The 23,457-nt window shown below is 33.9% G+C and overlaps 2 protein-coding genes across 2 annotated transcripts; both read left to right on the top strand.

The window, feature by feature from the left end:
* The first annotated feature begins 1,083 nt into the window (after window positions 1-1,083).
* LOC139902418 (protein TONSOKU-like) lies at window positions 1,084-9,568 on the top strand. Its single transcript, XM_071885045.1, has 18 exons — window positions 1,084-1,362; window positions 1,925-2,713; window positions 2,784-2,960; window positions 3,049-3,140; window positions 3,577-3,675; window positions 3,755-4,155; window positions 4,223-4,266; window positions 4,661-4,876; window positions 5,115-5,262; window positions 5,889-6,008; window positions 6,118-6,218; window positions 6,383-6,506; window positions 6,865-6,977; window positions 7,772-7,883; window positions 8,078-8,182; window positions 8,491-8,557; window positions 8,642-8,762; window positions 8,855-9,568. Exons 1-18 carry the CDS (start codon window positions 1,084-1,086, stop codon window positions 9,566-9,568), a joined length of 3,822 nt encoding a protein of 1,273 aa, XP_071741146.1.
* Window positions 9,569-14,273: 4,705 nt separating this feature from the next.
* LOC139902417 (uncharacterized) lies at window positions 14,274-20,635 on the top strand. Its single transcript, XM_071885044.1, has 8 exons — window positions 14,274-14,555; window positions 14,922-15,104; window positions 15,340-15,392; window positions 16,314-16,440; window positions 16,697-16,885; window positions 17,385-17,567; window positions 17,692-17,856; window positions 20,513-20,635. The coding sequence occupies exons 1-8, from the start codon at window positions 14,274-14,276 to the stop codon at window positions 20,633-20,635; spliced, it is 1,305 nt and encodes a 434-aa protein (XP_071741145.1).
* The last annotated feature ends 2,822 nt before the right edge of the window (window positions 20,636-23,457 follow it).

Genomic DNA, 23,457 nt, shown 5'->3' with positions numbered 1-23,457 from the left:
CATAGGCTCCATCATGGTCTGGATCGCTACGGTTGTAACAAAGAAGATATTTACCGGTAAACATCCTCAAAAACGTGTAACATGTACGGAGCTTTATCTTGTTTTTTTTTTTTTTTTTGGCTTTCACACACACACATATATTGTGTATATTATATTTGATATATAATACTCAGTATACAACAAGGAAAAGTGTATTAAACATAAAAAACTTTAGTACACAATAATTGAAAATATCATGATAGTTAAGTTGTTTGTACAAACTATTTTCGAGGTGTAATCCGTATCAAGATTCACGAAGATGCAAGTGTTTGGTTGTTTCAATAGATATTTGTTGTGTTATTTGATTTTGCAATGTCTCATAGTTGGTATGACTAGATTCAATACACAGTAGGATTTAATTTTGCAAGCAGACATGATCAATTACGATTTCAGTATTATAAGTCAATATTGCTCTGGAAATTTGTTCATTAATAAATATATTTTAATGATATTTTAGTGATAGTTCACTTTCAAAAAATTAAAAGTTCAAAAAATATATGGAGCCCGAATAATCAACTTAGTGGTGTCATATATAATATAAAAGAAAAACTATCAATTTGAAAAATATATGGATCCGCTAAAAATTTTCAAACTAATTAATGGTGTTAGGTGATCCTATAACTTGTTACTAAATTTGACATTGGACATGACATGGTGAGGTTTTATCCGTATTAATTCAATTTAATCTTCGGATCTTTTTAATTGTTTAAAAAAAATAATCCGTACTACGTAATATTGTATTAAAAAAAGTCGGGAGGTGTTGGCGGGAAATCAAAATACCGTGTTGCACATACAAAAATTTCACAATAGACCATATCTTCTGGCGGGAAAATTAAAAATTTTCTGGAAAAAAGTAGATCAAAATTTACCTTTAACTAAATACGAATAATCATAATCATAATCATAATCATCCAATTTAAAATAAAATTGTGAATCAATTATTCAATACGAGAAACTCATTTTCGTTCTTTAAGAGAGGTGAAGAAAACAGAAGACCTAAACACAATTTTTCTTACACAATCAATAATCAATAAATCAGTAAAAATGACGAAGAAAAGCGATGAAGGTCAGCTAAGTGCAGCTAAACGAGCGTACAGAAACGCATCAAGCGAAGGTAATCATCAGGAAGAAGCCCGATGGGCGAATCAAATCGGAAACATATTGAAAAACAGAGGAGAATACGTGGAAGCATTGCGATGGTTACGAACCGATTATGAGGTTTCCGTTAAGTATTTACCGGAGAAACATCTGCTTCCTACTTGTCAATCACTTGGTGAAGTTCATCTTCGTCTTTGCCATTTTCAAGATGCTTTGAATTATCAGGTTTTTTTCTACTCACATTTTTTTTTTTTAGGTTTTGTTGTTATTGTTGTTATTTTGTGTGATTAAAGGTAAAATGAATAATTGTTCTGTGAATTGGTGGCCGATTGCGGATTAGGGTTTTAATGAATTGGTGACGGATTAGGGTTTTGATGAATTGGCAGCGGTTTATGGTTTTGATGAATTGGTGAATTACGTGGTTTGATGATGGTGTTAATTTGAATAATTTTAGTGTATTTTGATTTCTTGTGTGAAAATTGGGTAATGGATGGGCTGCTTAGGGTTATGGTTTTGTTAAACTGATGAAGAAAGTGCACTGATGACGTGTCAATTTGAAGCTGTGAGAATTTGGTAATGGATGGGGTCTTTAGGGTTGGGGTTTACCACCTTTGTTGACTTTGTTTCTTTTATTTATCAGGTTGTTCAAACATACATATATATGCAGGTTTTGTTCTTTCTATTTTTTCTTATTATATAACCCTAACAGTTAAGGTGGATCAATGCAAATGAATTTACTTTACATGTAAATTAAATATAAAATGGAAATGAAACTATCAATTGGCAGAAAATGCATCTGGAGCTCGCGAAGGATGCAAATGACTTAATTGAGCAACAAAGAGCAAACACCCAACTTGGTCGGACTTATCATGAACTGTTTTTAAAATCTGAAGATGATCTAACCTCTCTTCGAAATGCCAAGAAGTATTTTACTAGTGCCATGAAGCTAGCACGCACCATCAAGAAATCAAACAAACAAACATTTTTAAAGGAGTACATTGATTCTTATAATAACATTGGGATGTTAGAAATGGATCTTGATAATCCAGAAGAAGCTAAAAGTACTCTAGAAGAGGGATTAAGGATCTGTGATGAGGAAGAGGTTGACGAAAATGACGATGGGCGCACTAGACTTCATCACAATTTAGGTAGAGTTTACACGGAATTAAGGAAATGGGATGAAGCCAAAGATCACGTTGAGAAAGATATTGTGATTTGTAAAAATATTGGTCATGTTCAAGGTGAGGCTAAAGGATACATCAACCTTGGTGAACTACATTACCAGTTACAGAAATATGAAGAAGCTAGTCATTGTTATGAAAAAGCAATGAAATTGGCTAAATCTATGGATGATGAAGATGATTTGGTTAAGCAAATTGACCAGAATATTAAAACTGTAAACAAAGCAATTAAGGTGATGGAGGAATTAAACAAAGAAAAGCAAAATCTCAAAAAATTGATAAGAAACATGGCTGTGTGTAAAGGTACATCGCGTGAAAGGAAATGTTTGTTGCAGCAGAATGCATCTCTCGATCGACTTATTGATCAAACGAGTAGTATTTCTGCATGGACCAAGGTATGTTTCGCATGTAATTTTATTTAATGTTTAATAAATATAATGTAATATGATGTACTTTGTTTGATAGCATTGTGAGTTTGCCAAAAAGAAGAAAAAAGTATCAAGTGAACTTTGTGACAAAGAGAAGTTGGGTGATTCGTACCTTTTTATAGGCGAGTCTTATCATAAGCTCCGAAACTTTGACAAAGCCAACAAATGGTACTCTAAAAGTTGGGATACATACAAGTCAATTGGTAACTTGGAGGTATTCTTGAGTTGATTATGAACTGTCTTTTTCTGTGTATGTACTATGCGGTTTCTGTCATGTTACTTACAAATGATAGTTATCACAGGGACAAGCATTAGCAAAGATAAATCTTGGAGATGTTTTGGACTGTGTTGGTAAATGGGCAGATGCTTTAGAAGCATTTACTGAAGGCTACAGGCAATTATTTTCATTATTTTTGTTATATACTACATAGTTTCACTTTTTATAAAAGTGCATTTTCTTTAGTTTATATCGTGGGTAGTATATTTCAAATAGCACGAGGGCCTGTTTACTTTTCACTTAATGATCTGTTTCAGTAATTAAAATTGTTATTTCTTTGTCACGTAATCTGTCACTTAATCTGAAAATCGGTCTGTTTCTAGGATACATAGAATCAGACACCCTTCCCATTAAGAGTCAAATAGAAACATGACTTGATACAGGAAAAAAGTAAACAGCCCCTGAGATAAAACTTGGTACATGGTACCATCTTCTTCGTGTTCAAGTTAGTGGATGTTGTTTGATGTGGAAAAAGTGGTTAGCGAATAACTTTGGCTGATAGTTGATATTCCACTTAGTTAAAAGCGCGTATTTTATTTTTTTGCTGTTACAGAATTGCTTGCGAAGCTAACCTGCCTAATGCCCAGCTGTCCGCACTTAACAATATGCATTACAGTCAAATGATGAGGTTTGATAATGATGAAGAAGCCAGGTAATGGAACAATACTGTTAGCAACATACCACAATATATGTAAAGTCTCGATCAATGAAGTATATATATTCTCTTGTAGGAGGTTGAACTCAGAAATACAAAAATTAAAGCAGTTAATCGACAGTGAGAGCGGACCATCAAATATTCCAAAAGACTGCTGTTCTGAGACTGATACAGATGGAGACGATGTATCACCGATGAAGACTGACTCACCAAAGTCAAACATCATCAAGTCAAATGGAAATGATGAGTTAGCAGATGATGATCCCCCTTTGCTCTCACCTCATTCAAATGACTATCCATCAAAATCCACGGGTTCCAAAAAGTCAACCTCACCCAGAAGATGTGGTCAGAAAGTTGGCCGAAAGCGGGGCCGTTTAGTGCTTTCTGATGATGAAGATGATGACGTTGACCAAGTGCGGTCCCTCCAAGGAAACGTTGATGATTTTCAGCAAGAACATGTTGCCACTTCTAATGAACGTGAGTCACTACCTGTTACTTTGGTTACTGCTAACATCATTCTAAATTGACTTTCTTTTTATTGCAGTAAAGAGCAGGGATAATATCTCTAGTCATGTTGACGAATATCCGGTTAGTAATCTTTCAATTAATTACAATCTGTCTTCTCTTCTTATCACTACTTGTCAAGGTTGCAAAAATTGCTACTCGGGGAGTACATGATCGGGACTTTTTAAGGAGTATTCGGCAACTCGGGGAGTACTCGGACGTTGACTAAGTTTGAATTTGGCCGATTTTGATTAATTTTTAGCCAATTTTGACTGTTTTTCCGAGTAATCTCGAGTTTTGGCCGATTTTTCGAGTTATCCCTAGTTCGATTGAGTCTTAACCGAATTTGACCAAGTTTGACTGATTTTGAGCGAGCACTTGCCGAGCCTCTAAAACCGAGTACTCATCGAGTAATTCTGAGTTCTTCCACACTGCTACTTGTTGAGTACGTAAGTTGACAAGGGCTTTTTCTTGACAGGACATCTCACCAGTTGCTACTAGATCTGCAATCAGTGCTACTACTACTCCTGTACATATGGAAGAAAGCACTTCTTCCCATAAATCTAGGAGTTCGAAACAAGCTACACGAACTCCACAAGTTATTAGATTTTCAATGGCCAATGAAGCTGGTCTTTCGGAAAATATCTGTCTGAAAACCGATCATTCTTTTGGTACTTGTGATGATGAGTCTTGTGTAAGTATACCATATGTTCTCTTATTAAGGCTCACATTAGATTTTCGCGTGTCGCTCATGTGAATGATACATTGTGTATAGTTATATATCATAATTATGTGAATCATTCTTTCTTTGGCATGATTTTGAAACCAGTGACTTTTAAATGGATGCCATCCGAATTATGTTCATGTATTTGGGTTTAAAACTATATTGAAGTCTGGTTTGTCATGTTGAGATGGTTACTTGCATCTTGCAGAAGCATATTATATTCAAAGTTGAGGATGATTTTGTACACATAGAACCAAGCACATGTAAATTTGGTGATAAGCATAGTATGGAGTATATCAAGGTTGAAGTCGCATGCTTATACTTCTTGAAACTCTGTAAAGAGAATAGGTCTACAGGTATGCTCTTATATGCTTTTAGTTTAGCTTTTGCTATGCTTTACTGTATTGCTTACACAAATTGTTAAAGCATAACTGAAAGATTGATTCAAGGCTTCTTGACACACTAACACTAAGATAGATGGAAGCTAGATATGACACAATAACTTAACCATTAAACATCTGGTAATGTTACACAGGTAGATTAATTGCATAAACTCTTCGAATCTGAATTAGTAAGCATGTATAACATGTATGATAAGATTAAGATAGTAAATTGTAGGCCTCTACTTCTAAAACTGACAAGGTATAGATGATAAAAAGATCCGGCATGATAACCTCTGACTTAGCTCTTGTTAAAATTACAAAGGTAAATACGTTCCATAAAATTTCATGTATAACTGCGAAAGCATATAAATATAAAATCATGTTATTCAAAAAGAATACCAAAAGTTTAGTAATAGCTATGGATCTCCAGAAAATGGTAATAAGTGGAAAACAGGAGCTATGCATTTTCAGAAATTGTACAACGTGTTACACCTAAAGAACATAATTTTTAAAGAAAAAATTATTTTTCATTAGAGCTTTAAAAATATATTGATTATCCCCTATATGATAGAATCTGTATTTTCTCGTCTTGTCGTTAGGTCTTCTGCCAGTTATTCAACATTTGAAGTGTGGTGGAGAAGTTCTAGAATCGTCGGATGTATTGGATACTCCAAAGGATTTTATGTGTGGAAAATGCTGGGTTGAAGTCTCTATTCATCGTACGTGTTTCATTTAATAAATTCGGTGTTGCATACTTGCACCTCTACTTATATGTTTCTTATTATATATAATAAGCAGTTAATCATCTTTAAATGTATGTTTCTGTAGGTTGGGTTGCTAAACGCTTGATAAAGCAATATATTGATTGTTGTAATGATCTTTCTGAATCCCCCAACCATCTCCTGCTTAAAAAGCTTTATAAGTTAGAGGTAAGAAGTAGATGTTTATGTTATCAGTTTATAAATTGCAATATGGAAGGTTGTAGAGTTTAAAATTATATTAAAATTGCGAAATTATAGCTATAGTTAGATAAAAATTATGAATTTATGGTATCAGTTTACAATTTTTTATCTTCTAAGCATCCTTTTATCAGGTATCGGAGGATGTGATTGATGTCTCTGAGTGTGAATTGGAAGACCAATCAGCAACACCACTTGTAAATGCTTTAAGGTTGCACACAGCGATTGCTGCGCTAAACCTTTCTCACAATTTGTTAGGTAATGATAATTGTATCTAATCTTTACACACGTAGACAATCAATGAATTGTTCAATCAATAATTAAAATAAAGCCAACCACGAATAGGTATAAGTAATAAGTTCACATGAGAATAAAGTTTTTTATATGTGAAAATTGGTATAGATTAGAGTAAGAGCAAAAAAAGGTTGAACAATAAATTCACATGTGTTTTAACTGTTGTCCAAGCAGTATTTGAACTTTACATTATCACATGTGAACATATACATTATAATTCTACTCGTTTGAGTTGCGAATGCTCTCGTCTATAATACTTGGTATCAAGTCAAATAATAACATCATTTTCTTAGTTATTTACAAGCCCTATATGTATTGGCAGGAAATGAAACACTTGAGAAACTAAAACAAGTATTTGTTTCATCCAGTCCAACGTATGGTGGTTTAGTTCTCGATTTGCACCACAATCGCTTTGGTCCTAGTGCCTTAGCTCAGGTAATTTTATTTTTTTTGCAATCTGTATTGATATATCGTTGTTTGGTTCTTATACTTCAAGTAATATATACCAACCTTAAATTGGCTTATTTAAAGGAAAAAAAAGTTAGTGCTATCCAAAGGTTAATAACATTGTTGTATTAGGCCAATGGCCCCAAGTTTCTCATTTTTTGTGTGATTTTTTTTTACCTCTCAAAAGCTTTTTTTCCTGTTCTGTTTATTTCGTATCTTTTGTCGCATAGTATATGCGTGACACTAAAAATTGCATTTTAGACAGCTGCTTGTGGGACAACATTTTTCTAAATATATGTCTTTTGGTATATGTTCGACTAGTTTTTTTTCTTCTTGGACTAGTTTTACATGCTGTTTAGCCTTTGTTTGATCTTGAATCCACTCATATTTTAAGGATTGTTTATCTTATCATAGCTATATTCGATATTCGATAAGATCAATTGAATTAATAATCATATATTATGATCCTTTGTTGTTTCATTATAAATAAAGATGAATAGTCTTCTTTGTTTGTCACTATAACTTAATAGAGGCTCTCAACATATTGAACTCCAGACATATGTAGTTCAGTATTTTATTGCTTTCACTTTAGATTCATATCTCTCCTACTAAACCATCCAAATTTTATACATCTGTAAGCATGCGTGAAAGGTAGCGTGTCGGATTGCATTGCGAATTATATGATATCTATGGGGTTTAGGAGGGTAAATATGAAATCCTCGTTGAGTTTTTTATCTTTATTTTAAATTGTTAAAACAGTGAATTTATTGTTTGACCTACAGATTTCTGAATGCCCTGTGATTCTGTCTCGCTTGGAGGTACTTAATATTTCAGGGAATCGATTGACTGATGGATGTGCGAATTACCTTTCCATAATCTTACAAAAGTGCAAAGGTGACCATTTCTCATAATTATAAGAATATTAAAATCCAAGTATAGCACAATACAGTTTCATTAAACTATAAAACCATTTAACTTTTGTCTGCCTAAGTTATATTCATTTTTATGCAAAGAAAAACAAATAGTGGGGCCATATTCACTGCTGCCCTGGCTTTTCATATATATATTAAGCGTTGTTATTTCTGCAGGTCTCTACAGCTTGAATATAGAGCGCTGTTCTATTACATATCGAACAATCCAAAAGGTTACCGAGTCACTGAATTCTGAATCGCTACTTTCAGAACTTTTCATAGGTTAGTTAAGATTCAACAATGTGTATTAGAGGTGGCAATAGTTGATTGTTTGGTTATGACAATATTAAGTAATTAGTTACTATTACAATAATATCTACTACTCTGTATGCACTTTGAGTTACTTTTTACATTATGTCCCATTTCGTTTTTAACTATTTTTTTTTGAGTTGACCTTTTTGACCTGTCAGAGATAAAACATACCCCAAATTGTCTTAATCGGTCAAAATTGCTGCCTTACGTTTTTATAGCAAGTTTATTATCTTCCCCATTCATTTATCGAGCAGGCCTAAGTTTCTACCATTTTACAGGATACAACAGCCCCATTACTGAAAAGGCCATTGTAAATCTAGTGGACAAACTTGCATCTTTAAATAGGTAAACGTTTTTGTTTTTATATCTTTCAAGAATGAAAAAACTTTAGTTTATTCAATATGTATTTATGTTTTTTGCTGTTTGCAGCTTCTGTCAGCTAAATATGAATGGCATAAAGTTAACCAAGAATGCAGTTGACAGTCTTTGTAAGCTCGTCGGAACATCTTGCTTGTCCGGACTGATGATTGGAGAAACAAGTATTGGAACTGTAACTATCTTTCTGTACATCTTTTTTAACTTCTTGTTTTTGTGTTCATCTTAATTTTTATATGATATATGATGGTGTTGTCAATTTTGCAGGAGAGGGCGATACAGTTGATGGATTCATGGAACGGGGAAGTATTCAAGCTTGATTTATCATCTTGTTTGCTGACATCAAACAACATCATTAAACTCAGTTCCAATGCATCTCTGATCAGTGGAATTATTGAGTTGAATCTTGGAGGGAATCAACTCATGCAAGAGGGTGGCATTGCTTTGGCATCATTACTCAAAGAAACTCATTGTTTAAAATTTCTTAATTTGAGCAAGTGCCAACTCAGCCTTGTTGGTGTACTCAGTATTCTTCAAGCTTTATCCGACAACACGTCTATCGAGGAACTCAACTTGTCAGAAAACGCACTTCAAGACGAATACCATACTTTGGTCGTAGCCAAACCAGATCAGGACATCAACCAAGACGTGTGTGAACTGGTAGTTGCTGATAGTGAAGATGATGCTGATGGGAGTTGTACAAGTTCATTCGAAAACAACCTTATAAAGTCAAAGTCAACCTTTATTCAACAGCTATCATGTGCGATTTCAGCGGCAAAACATCTTCGGCTGCTAGATGTTAGCAACAATGGAATCTGTGAGCAAGTGGGAGAAACATTGTATAAAGCATGGTCAATGGATTCAAGAGGTGGTTTGACTTTAAAGCATATAGAGAAGACTACTGTTCATTTATCAGTTGATGGATATCAATGTTGCAACATCAAACCATGCTGCAAAAAGTTTTGTTCTGAGTATTTATGATCCAACTGATATAAGTAATTTAGTGATTTGCGCAAGGCTGTGCAGGGAAGCCTGTCTTTCTGCTACAGATATATATTTGGAATGACTGTATCTATCAATAAATACAGAATTCTTTCATGAAAATTATACTTCCAAAATGATAGTTTGAAAATTCTGTTTTGTTAAGTGATTTTTGGAATTTTAGCTTCCCTTTCGTTTTGTTTAGTTTCTCTTTAGAATATTGGATGGTTTTTAGTTTCATTTTGTTTAGAAAGGCAAACACATATAACCAATTACAAATATAGTCCACTACAACAGTACTCAAACTCACAACCTGATGAGTTATCTCGATACCGTTAGGTCGGAGGTCCTTTGATGGTTTCTTAGTTTCATGTCGTTCTTTTTCTCTTCTCCCTCCACAAAACTCAAGGATCACAATACAATTTGTATTTCTTTCGGCTTCTCTTATCTTCCTTTAAAAACTTGAAAGCGAGCTCTAGAAGCTCCTTGTTAGCTGGGTTGGTTTTCTTTGGTTTGCTCGGTATGTCGGACGAGATGGTTATAGATAGTTTTTCTCGATTATTTCTATTTCTATGTAGCTTTCTTAATACGAGCCTTTCCCATACTCTTTTTTGTATTTCTCGGTTGTTGACGTTTTCTTTTGAAAACGTCTCCATTTTTATATGAGTTATAGTAATTTTAGTATAAAAAAAAAAAAAAAAAAAAGACATCTTGTTCTTATTTTAATACTTTATTTGTTAGTTTGGACAATGTATTCAACACATGTTTGACTGAAAATTAATAATTAGATGATTAAAAGTAATAATGTAGGTAAAATACTGACACTAATGCAAGTGAATTTCTTTGAACAAACAAACATATTAAATGGACAATTACAATGAGAGTAATTAATTTAGCTTTTTTTCAAAAATTATAAGGGATTAGTTAGCTTTTGTTCTTACAACACAAAATATGGTTTATTATATCACAAAATATGGTTTATTATATGAATATATAACAAATTCCAAATTTAACATAAAAGTCATTATTAATTATTAATTAGCTTTTTCATTCATTTATTTACTTTATATCATTACAAAAAAGAATTTTACTAACGATAATCATAAGTATTGTCGTTAAAGCGCTTCAAATTGTTGTACATTTTAGTAATTGTCAATAGAAACTCAATGTTTAACTTCCGTGTACAACCATTTCATGCACACTAAGGACAACCACTAAGCTATGTTTCCGAGTTAGTTTATGAGAGAAATGACATGAGATGATCGAAGAGGGATGAAGAGGACGGACGTGTGATCCTTTCAATTTGGAAGTAAGGATTGGAAGGAAAATTATACCGAAATCATCCATCCACTTTCTTCCCTTTCTTTCATGTCAAAACTCAAGAATATCAATTGTTTTAAATTTCTTTTCATTTGCTTGCAATCTCTCCAAAATAGAACTCTGGAATAAAGTGTTAGGATTGTCATTAGTAAAATATAATTCACATTAGTTAATTAGTTTAGTAATTATTTAGTTTATTAATCTTTTTTAAAAAGAAAATATATATATACATACATACATACATACATATATATATATATATATATATATATATATATATATATATATATATATATATATATATATATATATATATATATATATATATATATATATATATATAAAATTCACATTAGTTAATTAGTTTATGAATTAGTTACGATAAAACAAATATGTAAATAAATATTAATTTAAAGATTTTTTAACAATAACTCTTAGGGTTGTCATTAAGAAATAAATATGTGCATAAATAAGTAGTACATGGGGTGGGTGATTGTTTGCCGGAAGTGATTAGTTATATTAAGTGTATAACTATTTGATGTATATTGTAACAGACTGAAACCCGGGCTAGTTGTAAGTTGCCTATTTTGCCCTTAGAGTTTGTACTTAGTCTTAAGTTCTTTTATTTTAATTATTTTATTAGTGTTTTGTTATAATTTTGTTGTGACCAGTTTGTGACAAGGGTCCCAGAACAGGTTTGTTTATTTTAATTGGACCTCGTTTGGGTTACCTAATCTTGTGCGAAAGATATCAGATAACTGCTAAATACCCGTGTGTGATGGGGTATTGTGTTTTAACCCAAATAAAAGCTGGTGACCAGCTCCTTTCTTGAAGTTTCCTGATTTTTTCCTTTCTCTCACTCACACTCTCACCTAACCTCATCTTCATCATCTCAAACAACCCTAAATCATTTGATCTCGAATTGAAGCTTGATTTTGGTGTCAAAATGTTCCTTGTGTCATGGTGGTTCTAACAAGGTAAAGTTTGTAAGATTTCATGATCAAATCTGTGATTAAATGAGTTTTTAAGTTAGTTTTTGTTAAAATGGGGTTTTGTGTCAAATTGGTTCAATTTGTTATTGTTTGTGCATAAAAGTTGTGGGTTTATGTTTCTAAATGTCTAGTGTAAAAGAGGTAACCAGTTTTGAGGTCAAAAACGTGTCCAAAGTCGAGATTTGGTGATTTTGGATTGAAACCCGTCACTTTGCTGCTGTTGCAGCTGATGAACTACCTTCGGCCGATGGTCGTTGACCATCGACCGATGGTGAGGACGATCGGCCGATGGACGAGACCATCGACCGATGGTGTATGATTTCTGACCAGCGGATGTAATTTTGACGATCGACCGATTGGGTGAGACCATCGACCGATGGTGTGTTGACGATCGGCCGATGGATGGAACCATCGACCGATGGTCTTAGACAGTGAAATTTTTACTAAGTGTTGATTTATAGCCGTTATGCTGTCCGTGTATTTTTAAGATTTTCAGGATGTAAATTTTGAAAATGCATAAGTGTTAAGCATGAAATTTTTAGCGGACGCATTTTTTTACTAATTTGCTATAATTCGCTGTCCGTGTGTCTAACCTTGATGGGAACACTATTCTAACTTGGTTTTTGCTGTTCTCAGGAGATAAGGACAATGAGGAAGCTCAGAAATAATAACTGAGCAGTTGCTGGTAATTGGTGAGTGGGTCTATCTCCGGATAGAGTTTAAGTAGCATATCATGCTACTGTGGTTGACTCTTTTACCATGCATAGTGTAGAAATTGCCATGTTAGAATAATATAGTATGCCTGATGTTGTATGTGAATTATGTGTACACTGTGTGATTGGCACCTGTCGGGCCTAGGGAGACTGGGGACTCGAGACCGTGTCTAGGAGAGGTTAGAGTCCGTATGAGGTCAACCGTGCCTAGGGGAGGTTGGGTCCATAGGCTACTGATTGTTGAGTATAGTGTGAACGATGCACCCCCTGCATCTGGATAACTATACTGTGAATTGAGTAGCAGGGACTATCGGTAGACTCAAGCCCGATCAGCTGAGAGTCGTGTGCTCGTACAAGCTGCCGATCCTCGTATTGTCTTAGTGTATGCTAGTTGGTAGTTAACATGTGTTATTGTTAGTATATAGCTTGTGTGTGACTTAAGCTATATCTGTTAGATAGATTCCATTCACTTAGCGGTGCGCTAATCCCCCACATGTTTTCCCCTTTGCAGGTTTAGGTACTGCTAGTCGGGATGGGTATGGATGCAGAAGACATGTTTGACAACCCTACTCTGATGTGAACTTTTGTTTAAATCATGTTTTGTAATAACGTAACACCGTTGTGTAAACTTACACTTAATTACTCAGATTAATGTAATGACGCGACTTATAGTGTGTTTGTTAATAAAGTCTTCCGCTGTGTTAAAAAAAATTAAAAAAAATAAAAATTGGCCGGTGTTACATATATTGAGTTAAAGACTGTTTTTAAGGTTATCATTAGAAAATTTGTAATTGGAATCATTTTTTTGAAATCTTTAAAATGACTAAGGTGAGCTACTCGGTCGGATGAAACACTTTTCTAACAACTCTTAGGTTTGGGACGTGATCCTTTCTACGCCACTTTTTTATCCATGTACACTTTGTTTTATAAATTTACAGTTATGTTTTAGATTAATTTAGAGAATTAAACTTATATTATTATTATTATAAGTATAAGTAAGAGTAAAATAGGTAATAAGGTACCAACGAAGTATTGCTTCAATGGTACCGCGGTTACACTTGTGTACTCGTAGGGCTAGAGGTCTCGGGTTCGAGCCTCGTTATCCGCTCTAGGAATTGAAATATATTTCTTGAAGGTGGCCCAAAGGGAATGTTTTACCGACCCGCTCCGGGACTAAGATCCAGCCCGCCTGCCCCTCGGGATGGTTAAAGGGTCGGATCCTCAGAGTGTGGTTTGGGTTTCCTGCCCGAAAGCGCGTGTGTGTGCAAATGATGACTAGGCTTCGGTCCGGACTGATGCAAGCTTGCCTTAAAAAAAAAAAAAAAAAAAAAAAAAAAAGGTAATAAGGTATGATTAAAAAAATGTGTGATCCCTTAAAATTAGGATATAACACAAAACAGTTTGAAGCTTGTGAAAGCTACTATAAACGTGTCCGTTATCTTATGTATTTAAGCAGTTAACCCGAAACTCATGGGAGCTGCTTTAATGCAAACTTGAAACTGTTGACCATTTTAACATACATTCAGTCTCTGTACCTCCCTTAAATAAAAACTACTTCACCGGAAAAATTACTCAAACTACCGGAGTCATTAACCAAACACCGTCATTCACATCCCTAAAAACCGTTGCTTACAACAACACCAACATAATAATATAAAATTCCTTCTGCCTGCCAAGTCCATGGCGTACATAAGACGTCAAGGTTTTGAAAATGATTCGTCATCATTTGAAGAATTTGTAATCCCAGCTAACCCTAATTCTAGGTCGATGAATTTGGTGGATGATAGCTTGTTGAAATCTTCAGCTTCGGATACATCGTCACTGGCTGCTAAAGCCATCAGAGCGTCGTCGTCATCGGCTAATCGTGATTCTGCTCTCTCGTCGGCGTACGATCAACCGTCTGATTCATCTACAGATGTTAACGCATATTCACTTCGTTCTTCGAATTCAGGTACAAATAAAGTCCGATATCACTCTCTGTGTTTGAGTTTGTATTAAAATTCAATTACAATCTGAAATTGTGTTTGATTTTATGTGATTAACTTTATTCGATACGTGAATGTCCTCAGATATTTTCAAATTTAAAAAAAAAAAAAAAAAAAAAAACCTGATTTAATTCGGAAAGTAATAAAGTTACGTATAAAATACATTTATTACACGTGAACGAAAATAAAATGCGTTTTTTAAATGCAATTTGATGGTTTTTCAGCTTTTAGTTGGTTTCTGATGAGCCTCTATCAATGTTTAAACTTCGATTACATGTGAACTAAAACGTAATCTTATGGTTTGCTGCTTTCTTTGAATTTATAACTCTGTATATCGGTATAGGATGATTCTGTGAAAGATGATTACATATCGATAAAGAATTTGGAAAAACGCAATCGTGGATTTTGGGGTGTTCTGGCTAGAAAAGCCCGGTCCATCATCGAGGATGATGATGATGTCATCCAGCAATACGAAACGCCCGAAAAGAGGAGGCAGCAAATGTATGAGTCAGAGAAAAGGGGTCAGGTAATGATTACGTATAGAATGAGTAGTTAGTGGGTTACTAAGTTTCATCAATGAATATATCCATTAACACCCGAAATACATATTTTTCTAATAGTTAATGCGTTAAATATGATATTATAAAAAAAAATCATTTTTGCACTGATAATGTTTGCTTATAGTAGAATGACAACCAGGTTGTACGCATTAAAAACATGATTTGAGTGATTTTCAATTTGTTTGAGTTATTCCCTCTTAGCTAAGCTGTTTATTTGACCCGTTTGAGATAGAACACAACCCACCGACCCATTCGTAAGTAAATGGGGCATAATTTCCTCTTTAACCGAATATGTATGGTTTCTGCAGCCTCATATATATAGCTTGATTTTTCGAACTATCTATAACTTATTTGTTCTGTGTCAATTTCTTACGTCTCTCTTCAAAATATATAAAATTACTTTGTTAAATGCTAGACTAACTAATTTTAAATATAAGATTTAGGGTTTATGCTGAAAATAGGCTATATACTTTTTTTTTTAACTCGATGTAGGTCATATACCCAAAATACTCTCAGTGTAGGCTATAATCTTTAAAAAAGTATGCTAATATAAACCAATATACTTTTTTAACCACAACCAATATACTTTATTTATTTATAATTAAGTGTATTTATTTATTTATTCCTTTATTTATCGCCGATTCATCATCATCATCATTGATTGTTCATCATCATCATCATCGATTGTTTATCATCATCGTCGATTCACCATCATTATTCATCATCACCATCATCGTCGATTCACCATCATTATTCATCATCACCATCATCGTCGATTCATCATCATCGTCATCGATTCACCATCATCGTATTATCTCCGTGACTCGTGGTTTACCAATTAATTTGTGAATCCCGGAAGCTTAAATCAACCGATTGATAAAAGTGATAAAAAAAGGTTTAAGCCATAAATAGCCTATATACTTATTTTTTTAACTAGTGTAGTACATAAAGTTTCAAAATGTGTTCTAATGTAAACAAATATCTGCCACATAGGTAGTTTTACCGGTTCATCAGGTAGCCGGTCATATTTGTTTAAATTAGAACACATTTTGAAACTTTATGTACTACACTAGTATTATTTGGGGTATATGACCTACATCGGGTTAAAAAAAAAAGTATATAGCCTATTTTCAGCATAAACCCTGAGATTTATTATTTTGGTATATATTTTTCAGTATACTAGCAGGTTGTCAGTTGCCTGAGAGTCTTCAAAAGTCAGACAATCGTGGATTTCAAAAGGGTTTAGGAGCGATTGCATCATCTCTTAATTACATCGGTGGTACAATTGGTAATGCTCTTGAGGTTAGTTTCTACTATATACTTTTTCACAATCAATTTTCTTTTTTTAAAGGCGACAATTTTTTTTTTTTTTTTTTTTTTTTTTTTTTTTTTTTTCAGAATCCAATTAACATTATTTTTTTCCTGTTATCCCTACGGACGTCATATTACAAACAAATTAACATTTTTCCCTGTATAACATTGTTAAGATACCATTCAAAACGGATTGAGTGATATTAGTTTTGGTATCCATCATTTATCTTGTTGTCTGTAATTACAGGAGGGCAAGACAATAGTAGAAAATAGAACTGCAGACATAATTCACGAAACACGCAAACTACATATGAAGACAAAGAGTGCATCTTCAGATGTTGAAAATGCTAAGCAGTTACAGCAGACGCACACTCAAACTCAAGCTCAACATCAGACTCAAACCGATGTAGCAATTCAACTAAAGGCATCTCGAGACGTAAGGTGTCAACCATGTATCACTAGTCTTCTAATGAAATGTTATGCAGAGGTTCCAATATTGAATATCGATCCACATCATCTTTAAGAATGGGTCGAAGTGGAATATTTTATCTCAACCAACTCAAATGGGTCAAACAAATCGGAAGTCACCCAAAGATATATCTTTTTTCATACAACCTTTTAAATTGATTTTAGCAAATAATTTATAATTCAAAAACTGGACACAGGATTTACGGGTCAGTACCCATTTTGCCCATACTATAGGAATCACACTCATTTTAACCCATTACCCCACCTTCCTTTGTTCCCATTATTACAGTCCGTGTATGCTTAAGTATCGATGTGTGAACTGCAATGCATCACTAATGTGTATTATGATGTAGATTATAATTTATTGATTGATTAAGGAGGAAATATAATTACTATATTATTGGAAAGTTATGGTGTCTTCTAGCTAAGTGTAAGATACATGATACGTGTTTCGATTTGTCACACAGGTATCAATGGCAATGGCTGCTAAGGCAAAGGTTCTACTTCGGGAGCTGAAAACTGTCAAGGCTGATCTTGCTTTTGCAAAGGAGCGATGCGCTCAATTAGAAGACGAAAACAGAGTACTTCGTGAGGGAGGTGGAAAAGGCGGCAACCCTGAAGATGATGATGATGATGATGATGATGATTTGGTATGTCATTTATTTACCGTTGTCTTTTGTTTGTTAAATGCTGAAATAGCTGTAGCAGTGTGTTCAAACTAGTTATCTCACTTCCCCAATTTGATCCTTCTAACAACTTGTATTTGCATTGCAGATACGGCTCCAGCTGGAATCACTTTTAGCAGAGAAAGCTCGTTTAGCTCAGGAGAATTCAGTTTATTCTAGGGAAAATCGGTTTCTAAGAGAAATCGTTGAATACCATCAACTAACAATGCAGGATGTTGTTTACTTTAACGAAATTAGTGAAGAGGTCAGTCAAGTATCCCCATCACCAATTTATCAACACATGAATTGCCATCATCCATTATAGTACCAACTTTACCCCCTTCATTATGAGGACCAACCCATCAGTCCTTCAATGTAAATAATCATTTTTCACCTATTTGTTTTAATATCTATGTCACCAAAATGTTAAGCCTTTTCAGCACCTGTGGTGACTGGTGAGCTTTATACTCAGGTAGTGTAACATTTACTGTTTGTTGGTAATAATGTTGAATGATTTTTTTCCGGAGCCTTAAAGACAGAGATATAGTAAATACCGACACTCTCAGAACCGATTTAATCAATGTATAACTACCTCTGGTAGAGAGGATATTAGCCTTCCAAGATGCAATTTTGGATTTGAATTTAGTTAACAGATCCGTCCAAATGGCCACGCGTTTCATAGAGCTTCCAATTGAGATGAAATAAAATTGAGAGACCGCAAGCATAATTGAAATCAATTTTCAAAACTAAAAGCTTGTCGTGACTGTTTTTGTACCAATCAATCAGTTCGCTAAGAATCAAAGGCACATTAAGTATTTGTCGGCCACGAATAAAGGCACACTGCTCACCACTTATACGTTTTATCGATCACCTTCGAAAGCCCATTTGCAATAACTTTTATATTTTGTAAGGCACCCAATTAGAGAAATATGCTTGTAGTCTTTAACAAAAAGAGGGTTCGCAAGCTATGGAACAAGGGTAATAAACGAAGAGTGCGAGCCATTCGGCATAATACACGTGTGCATGAAGTCAGGGACAAAAGAAAAAATGTCATCCTTAAGAACCTCCGAAAAGTGTTTAATAAAGAAAAATGAAAATCCGTTTGGTCCTGGAGCCTCATCAATACCACATAGCCAAATAGCGTATTTAACATCAATCATAGATAACCGACTTTCCAATAAATAGTTGTCATCACAGGTTAGAGACGAAAATGGTTGAAGCGTAATAGTTGGCTCAACCACTTGATTAAACAGACTATAGACTAGTATTGAGCAAGCATCTATGGGTTCAACAAAATACAGTAGTAGGGACTTTAATTGAGCAAGCATAAAATTGAGTAATCCTAATTTACGTTATTATATATGGAGGGCCTCTTTACTTTTTTTCTTATTAAGTTCTGTATGGATATAAATGACAATATGAATATAGATGACTATATGCAGTAATTAGAATATTGTTTACTTTTAGTGTTGAATAAACAACCTGAATGATGAGATTGACTATTTTACCCCTAAACCAAAACATGTATTGACACGAGAGTTTTAATTATAAGGAAAAATTAATCTTGTTATTTAATTATCGACTAAACATCGTTTGGAGAGATCTTTATTTATTTGATTTCTCTCCAAATTCACTCTTTTTGTAGGCCAATAATGATCAGATGCCACAAACCCAAAACCAGATTCTTTGTTCAACTTCAATCATTTGTTCCATCATGTAAAAGAAGAGACCCTAGTTATACTACACCTGCTTGTACATAGATCAACAAACAATATAGATTGATATGTGAGATCTGTACTCCGTCAATACATTAAATTCATTGTATTCAAAATATCACATCGATGATAAACACAAAACCTTAAAAGTTTATCATTAATACAAAACGCTAAAAGGGGATCTATTTTTTATAAGGGTTACAATCATTATACGAAGAATCTATAATAGAGATATGAGGGAAAAAGAGAGAAATTTTAGTTGGGAGGGATGAGGGTATGTTTGGAAAATGAATGTAAAAAGATGGCTATATGCAGGAGACACACCTTTTTTGACTGACCAATAATCCCCATATGGATATGTTGGTGAGCCAAAGAGTCGTTAATAAAACATCAAGTGTAGTTGACCGAATAAGTTTTCTAGGACATACAGCCCATTAAGGCTTTAATAATGTTTTACATGTTAGGATTATCTGGGAGGCGACCATTTTTACTCAGTTATTATATATAGCCATATAGGGATGACAATGGTCATCCAATCCATTGGATATCCACTCGATCCACCCGCTTCATGATGGATATGGATGAACCTAAATGAATATGGATACGAATATAGACAGAGATGTCTTCGAGCATAGGCAAGATAGGCAACCGCCTAAGGCCTAAAAGTTTAGAAGGGCCCAAAATTTTGAATATATATATATATATATATATATATATATATATATATATATATATATATATATATATATATATATATATTTATCACAGTATATTTAATTAAATCAAATAAAAAATTGTCAATTAAAGTTAAAATACCGTGTTTTTATAGTTAAATACAACGTAAGTAAATAACTAGATAAAGTGAAGTATTTTTTTTATGCATAGTAAAAAATTTTAACGTATGTGTGAGCCCATTTTTATTTTCGTCTAGGGCCTTTAAACTGTTGAGATGACCCTGGATATAGACGAACATAAATGGATATAGATATGGATATGGACGAAAAGTTTCATCCATGGATATATCCATTAACACCCAAAATACATATATAAATACGTAAATATAGATATTTGCTTACATAATTACTAGTATTACATATGCATTTATCGTAAGATTTACATTTTGCTTTCAACATATACGACTTTTCTGCTTCGTTGGTCCCTGTATTATACTTCATTTTGCTAACAGCGTCCATTGGTTATTAATTTGGCATTTAGAATCCTTTGTTTATCAAAAATTTGCAATCAGCGTCCCTTTCGAGGGATGCTGTTAGAAAAATGGGGTATATTTCAAATTTGCAATCAGCGTCTCTCCGAGGGACATTGATTGCAAAATATTGATAAACAAAGGATTCTAAAGACCAAATTAATAACCAAGGGACGCTGTTAGCAAAATGGAGTATAATACAGGGACCAACGAAGCAAAAAAGTCAAGATATAATGAAATAACTGTGAGGTATTACAATAAAACATGTATATCTAACTAAATACACATACAAATTTCATATTTAATTTTTCATAATCTATCTTTAAGAGTAAATTTAACAAATTGTGTACGTTCTATCTTCGACAAAAATTACACATTCTTATGGAGAGATTTTAATTATGTCATTTATATTTATTTTTGCTATACTACGTTTTTATTTTTTTAATCGCATATTAGGGAATATTATAACATTTTTTAATATCCAATGGATATCCATTAACCCGCTTAATCCAGTGGATATGGATATGAATGGATAAACTGAAATTAAATGGATATGGATATGGATGAACAAAAACTAATTGAATATGAATATGGATACATCATCACTCGATCCATATCTCATCCATTGACATCCCTAGACTTATATAGGGTTTAGCTGATTTATTTCATGATTATTTCAAACCATTTCTCTTACATCACATGATGTGATGTCAATAAGACTTGAACATGAAACCTCTTAGTGGTTATATTAGGATGTCAAATATTAGATCTTGTGGTGGTTATAATATTAGATAAGCTATACTGTATATCGTAATTTCAGCTCATTTTTTTTTTGGCAAAATAGTTAATATATATATATAAAAAGATCGTAAAGATCCGGTGGAACGTACAAATGACAATGATTGAAATTGAAAGAACTCGCTCTTATCGTCATACACACAGGACGAGTACAATGATTGAAAGAAAACGAGCATATTGAAATTCGGTTCACAAAAACATGAATAAAGGATTACAAATTTGCAGTGATGTGTAGCTTTCTGTGGGTGATCTACCAACTCACTCCCTAGATAAATCCATACATTGACAGAGTACAAGCAAGGAAACAAGAACATATAGATTTTGTAAATTAACTATTTTGTTATTGAATGGTTCACATAAAAAGGTAATTATTTTAACTTATAAAAACTATTACTCCACCAAATGGCACTAGTCCAGCGGTATGAGAGGAACCTATTATTTTGGATATATTTTATCGTATTTCTGGTTTGCGTTTAGATGTGACTAAATCACACTTATTTGGCATTGGTGTTTCGGATGCTGAGGTTGTGACTTTAGCTAACATTACGGGTGCCAGGGTCGGGTCTTTTCCTACCACTTACCTTGGTTTGCCTATTGGTTCGAATATGAAAAGAATTTCCAATTGGAAGACGTTGTACGATAAATTTAATTATAAACTTTCTTCATGGAAAGCGAGCCTTATTTCATCAGGAGGTAGACTTACTTTGATTAAATCGATTATGGGTAGTCTTGGAATATACTTGATGTCTATTTTTAAGTGTCCTGAATCCATGTTAAAACGTCTTGAATCGATTCGGGCTCGTTTCTTTTGGGGTGGTAGTAATACTTCGAGAAAGATGTCGTGGGTTAAGTGGGATAAAGTGTTAGCGTCTTATGATAAAGGACGTCTAAATGTTGGTAGCCTTAAAGCGTTCAATTTAGCCTTACTTTTAAAATGGAGATGGCGTTATTTGACAAAACCAAACGATATGTGGGTCTCTATTATTAAATCTATTCATGGAAAAGTTTTTGAAAAAAATTTCTTTTGCCTCAAATAGTGTTTTGGCGAATATTGTATCGTCTTGCAATAAGATTTTAACCACGAATTCTCTACCTCAAGATATTTTTAAAATGGTTGTTGGTAATGGATCCTCGATTCATTTTTGGCATGATTTATGGTGTGGGAATTCGACACTTGTTTCTCGTTTCAATAGACTTTATCATCTTGATTCTAAGCCGGGTTGTTGCATTGCGGATAAGATAGTAAATGGTCATTGGAATTTTACATGGGTTAGAGATATTGCGCATGGTAGAAATGCTCAATATTTGGCTTCGCTCATGGAGCTATTGGCTTGCCCACCTTATCAGATCGTACGGACAGCTGGGTCAACACCATCAATTCAGATAACTCGTTTACTGTTAAGGAGGCGAGACTCACCTTGGACCGAAACTTGTTGCCTTCCGATCAGCTCAAAACTCTATGGTATGCTTTTATTCCTTGAAAAGTTAACGTTTTTCTTTGGAGGTTTCGTTTAAATTGTTTACATACTCGTTGGAATCTTTCCGGGAAAGGTATTGACGAGAGTTCCATTGTTTGTCCGGTTTGTAATAATGGGGTTGAAACGAGGGAGCATTTATTTTTTTGATTGTGATGTGGCTCGTGTTTTGTGGCATAAGATCTCTTTATGGCTTGATTGTGGTATTCCTCATTTTTCCTCTTGGGATTCTTTTGTGGTTTGGTTGGAAGGAGTTCGTTTAGCAAGCTCCTCAAAAAGCCGAATCATTGCGGTGATGGTACGTGCATTTGGTCGATTTGGCGATATAGAAACGGTCTCGTTTTCAATGATTCTTTTTGTAATATTGGTAGTTTATTTGATGTAATTAGAATGTATTCGTTTCGTTGGATTAAAAATAGAGGCCACTTAGGTTTAAATTGGAACTTGTGGTTATCTATTCCTTTGTAATCATCCCTTAGCGTCTTGCTAGGGATCGTTTTTTAATAATATTGATTCTTTGGCCGTAAAAAAAAAAATCGGTATGAGAGGAACCCTTCAATCAAGAGGTTGCGGGTTTAAGCCTCACGAGTGAGGTAGTGAGAACATTGGCGGAACTTGAATTTTTGTTCCGAGGAGGCGAGACCATAAATCTATATTACGGAGTATAAAATAACCGATAATCG

The sequence above is a fragment of the Rutidosis leptorrhynchoides genome, chromosome 3 (genome assembly GCF_046630445.1).
Source record: "Rutidosis leptorrhynchoides isolate AG116_Rl617_1_P2 chromosome 3, CSIRO_AGI_Rlap_v1, whole genome shotgun sequence".
Taxonomy (NCBI): domain Eukaryota; kingdom Viridiplantae; phylum Streptophyta; class Magnoliopsida; order Asterales; family Asteraceae; genus Rutidosis; species Rutidosis leptorrhynchoides.
Note: the sequence above shows the minus strand (reverse complement) of the source record. Positions and strands in the feature narration are given on the sequence as shown.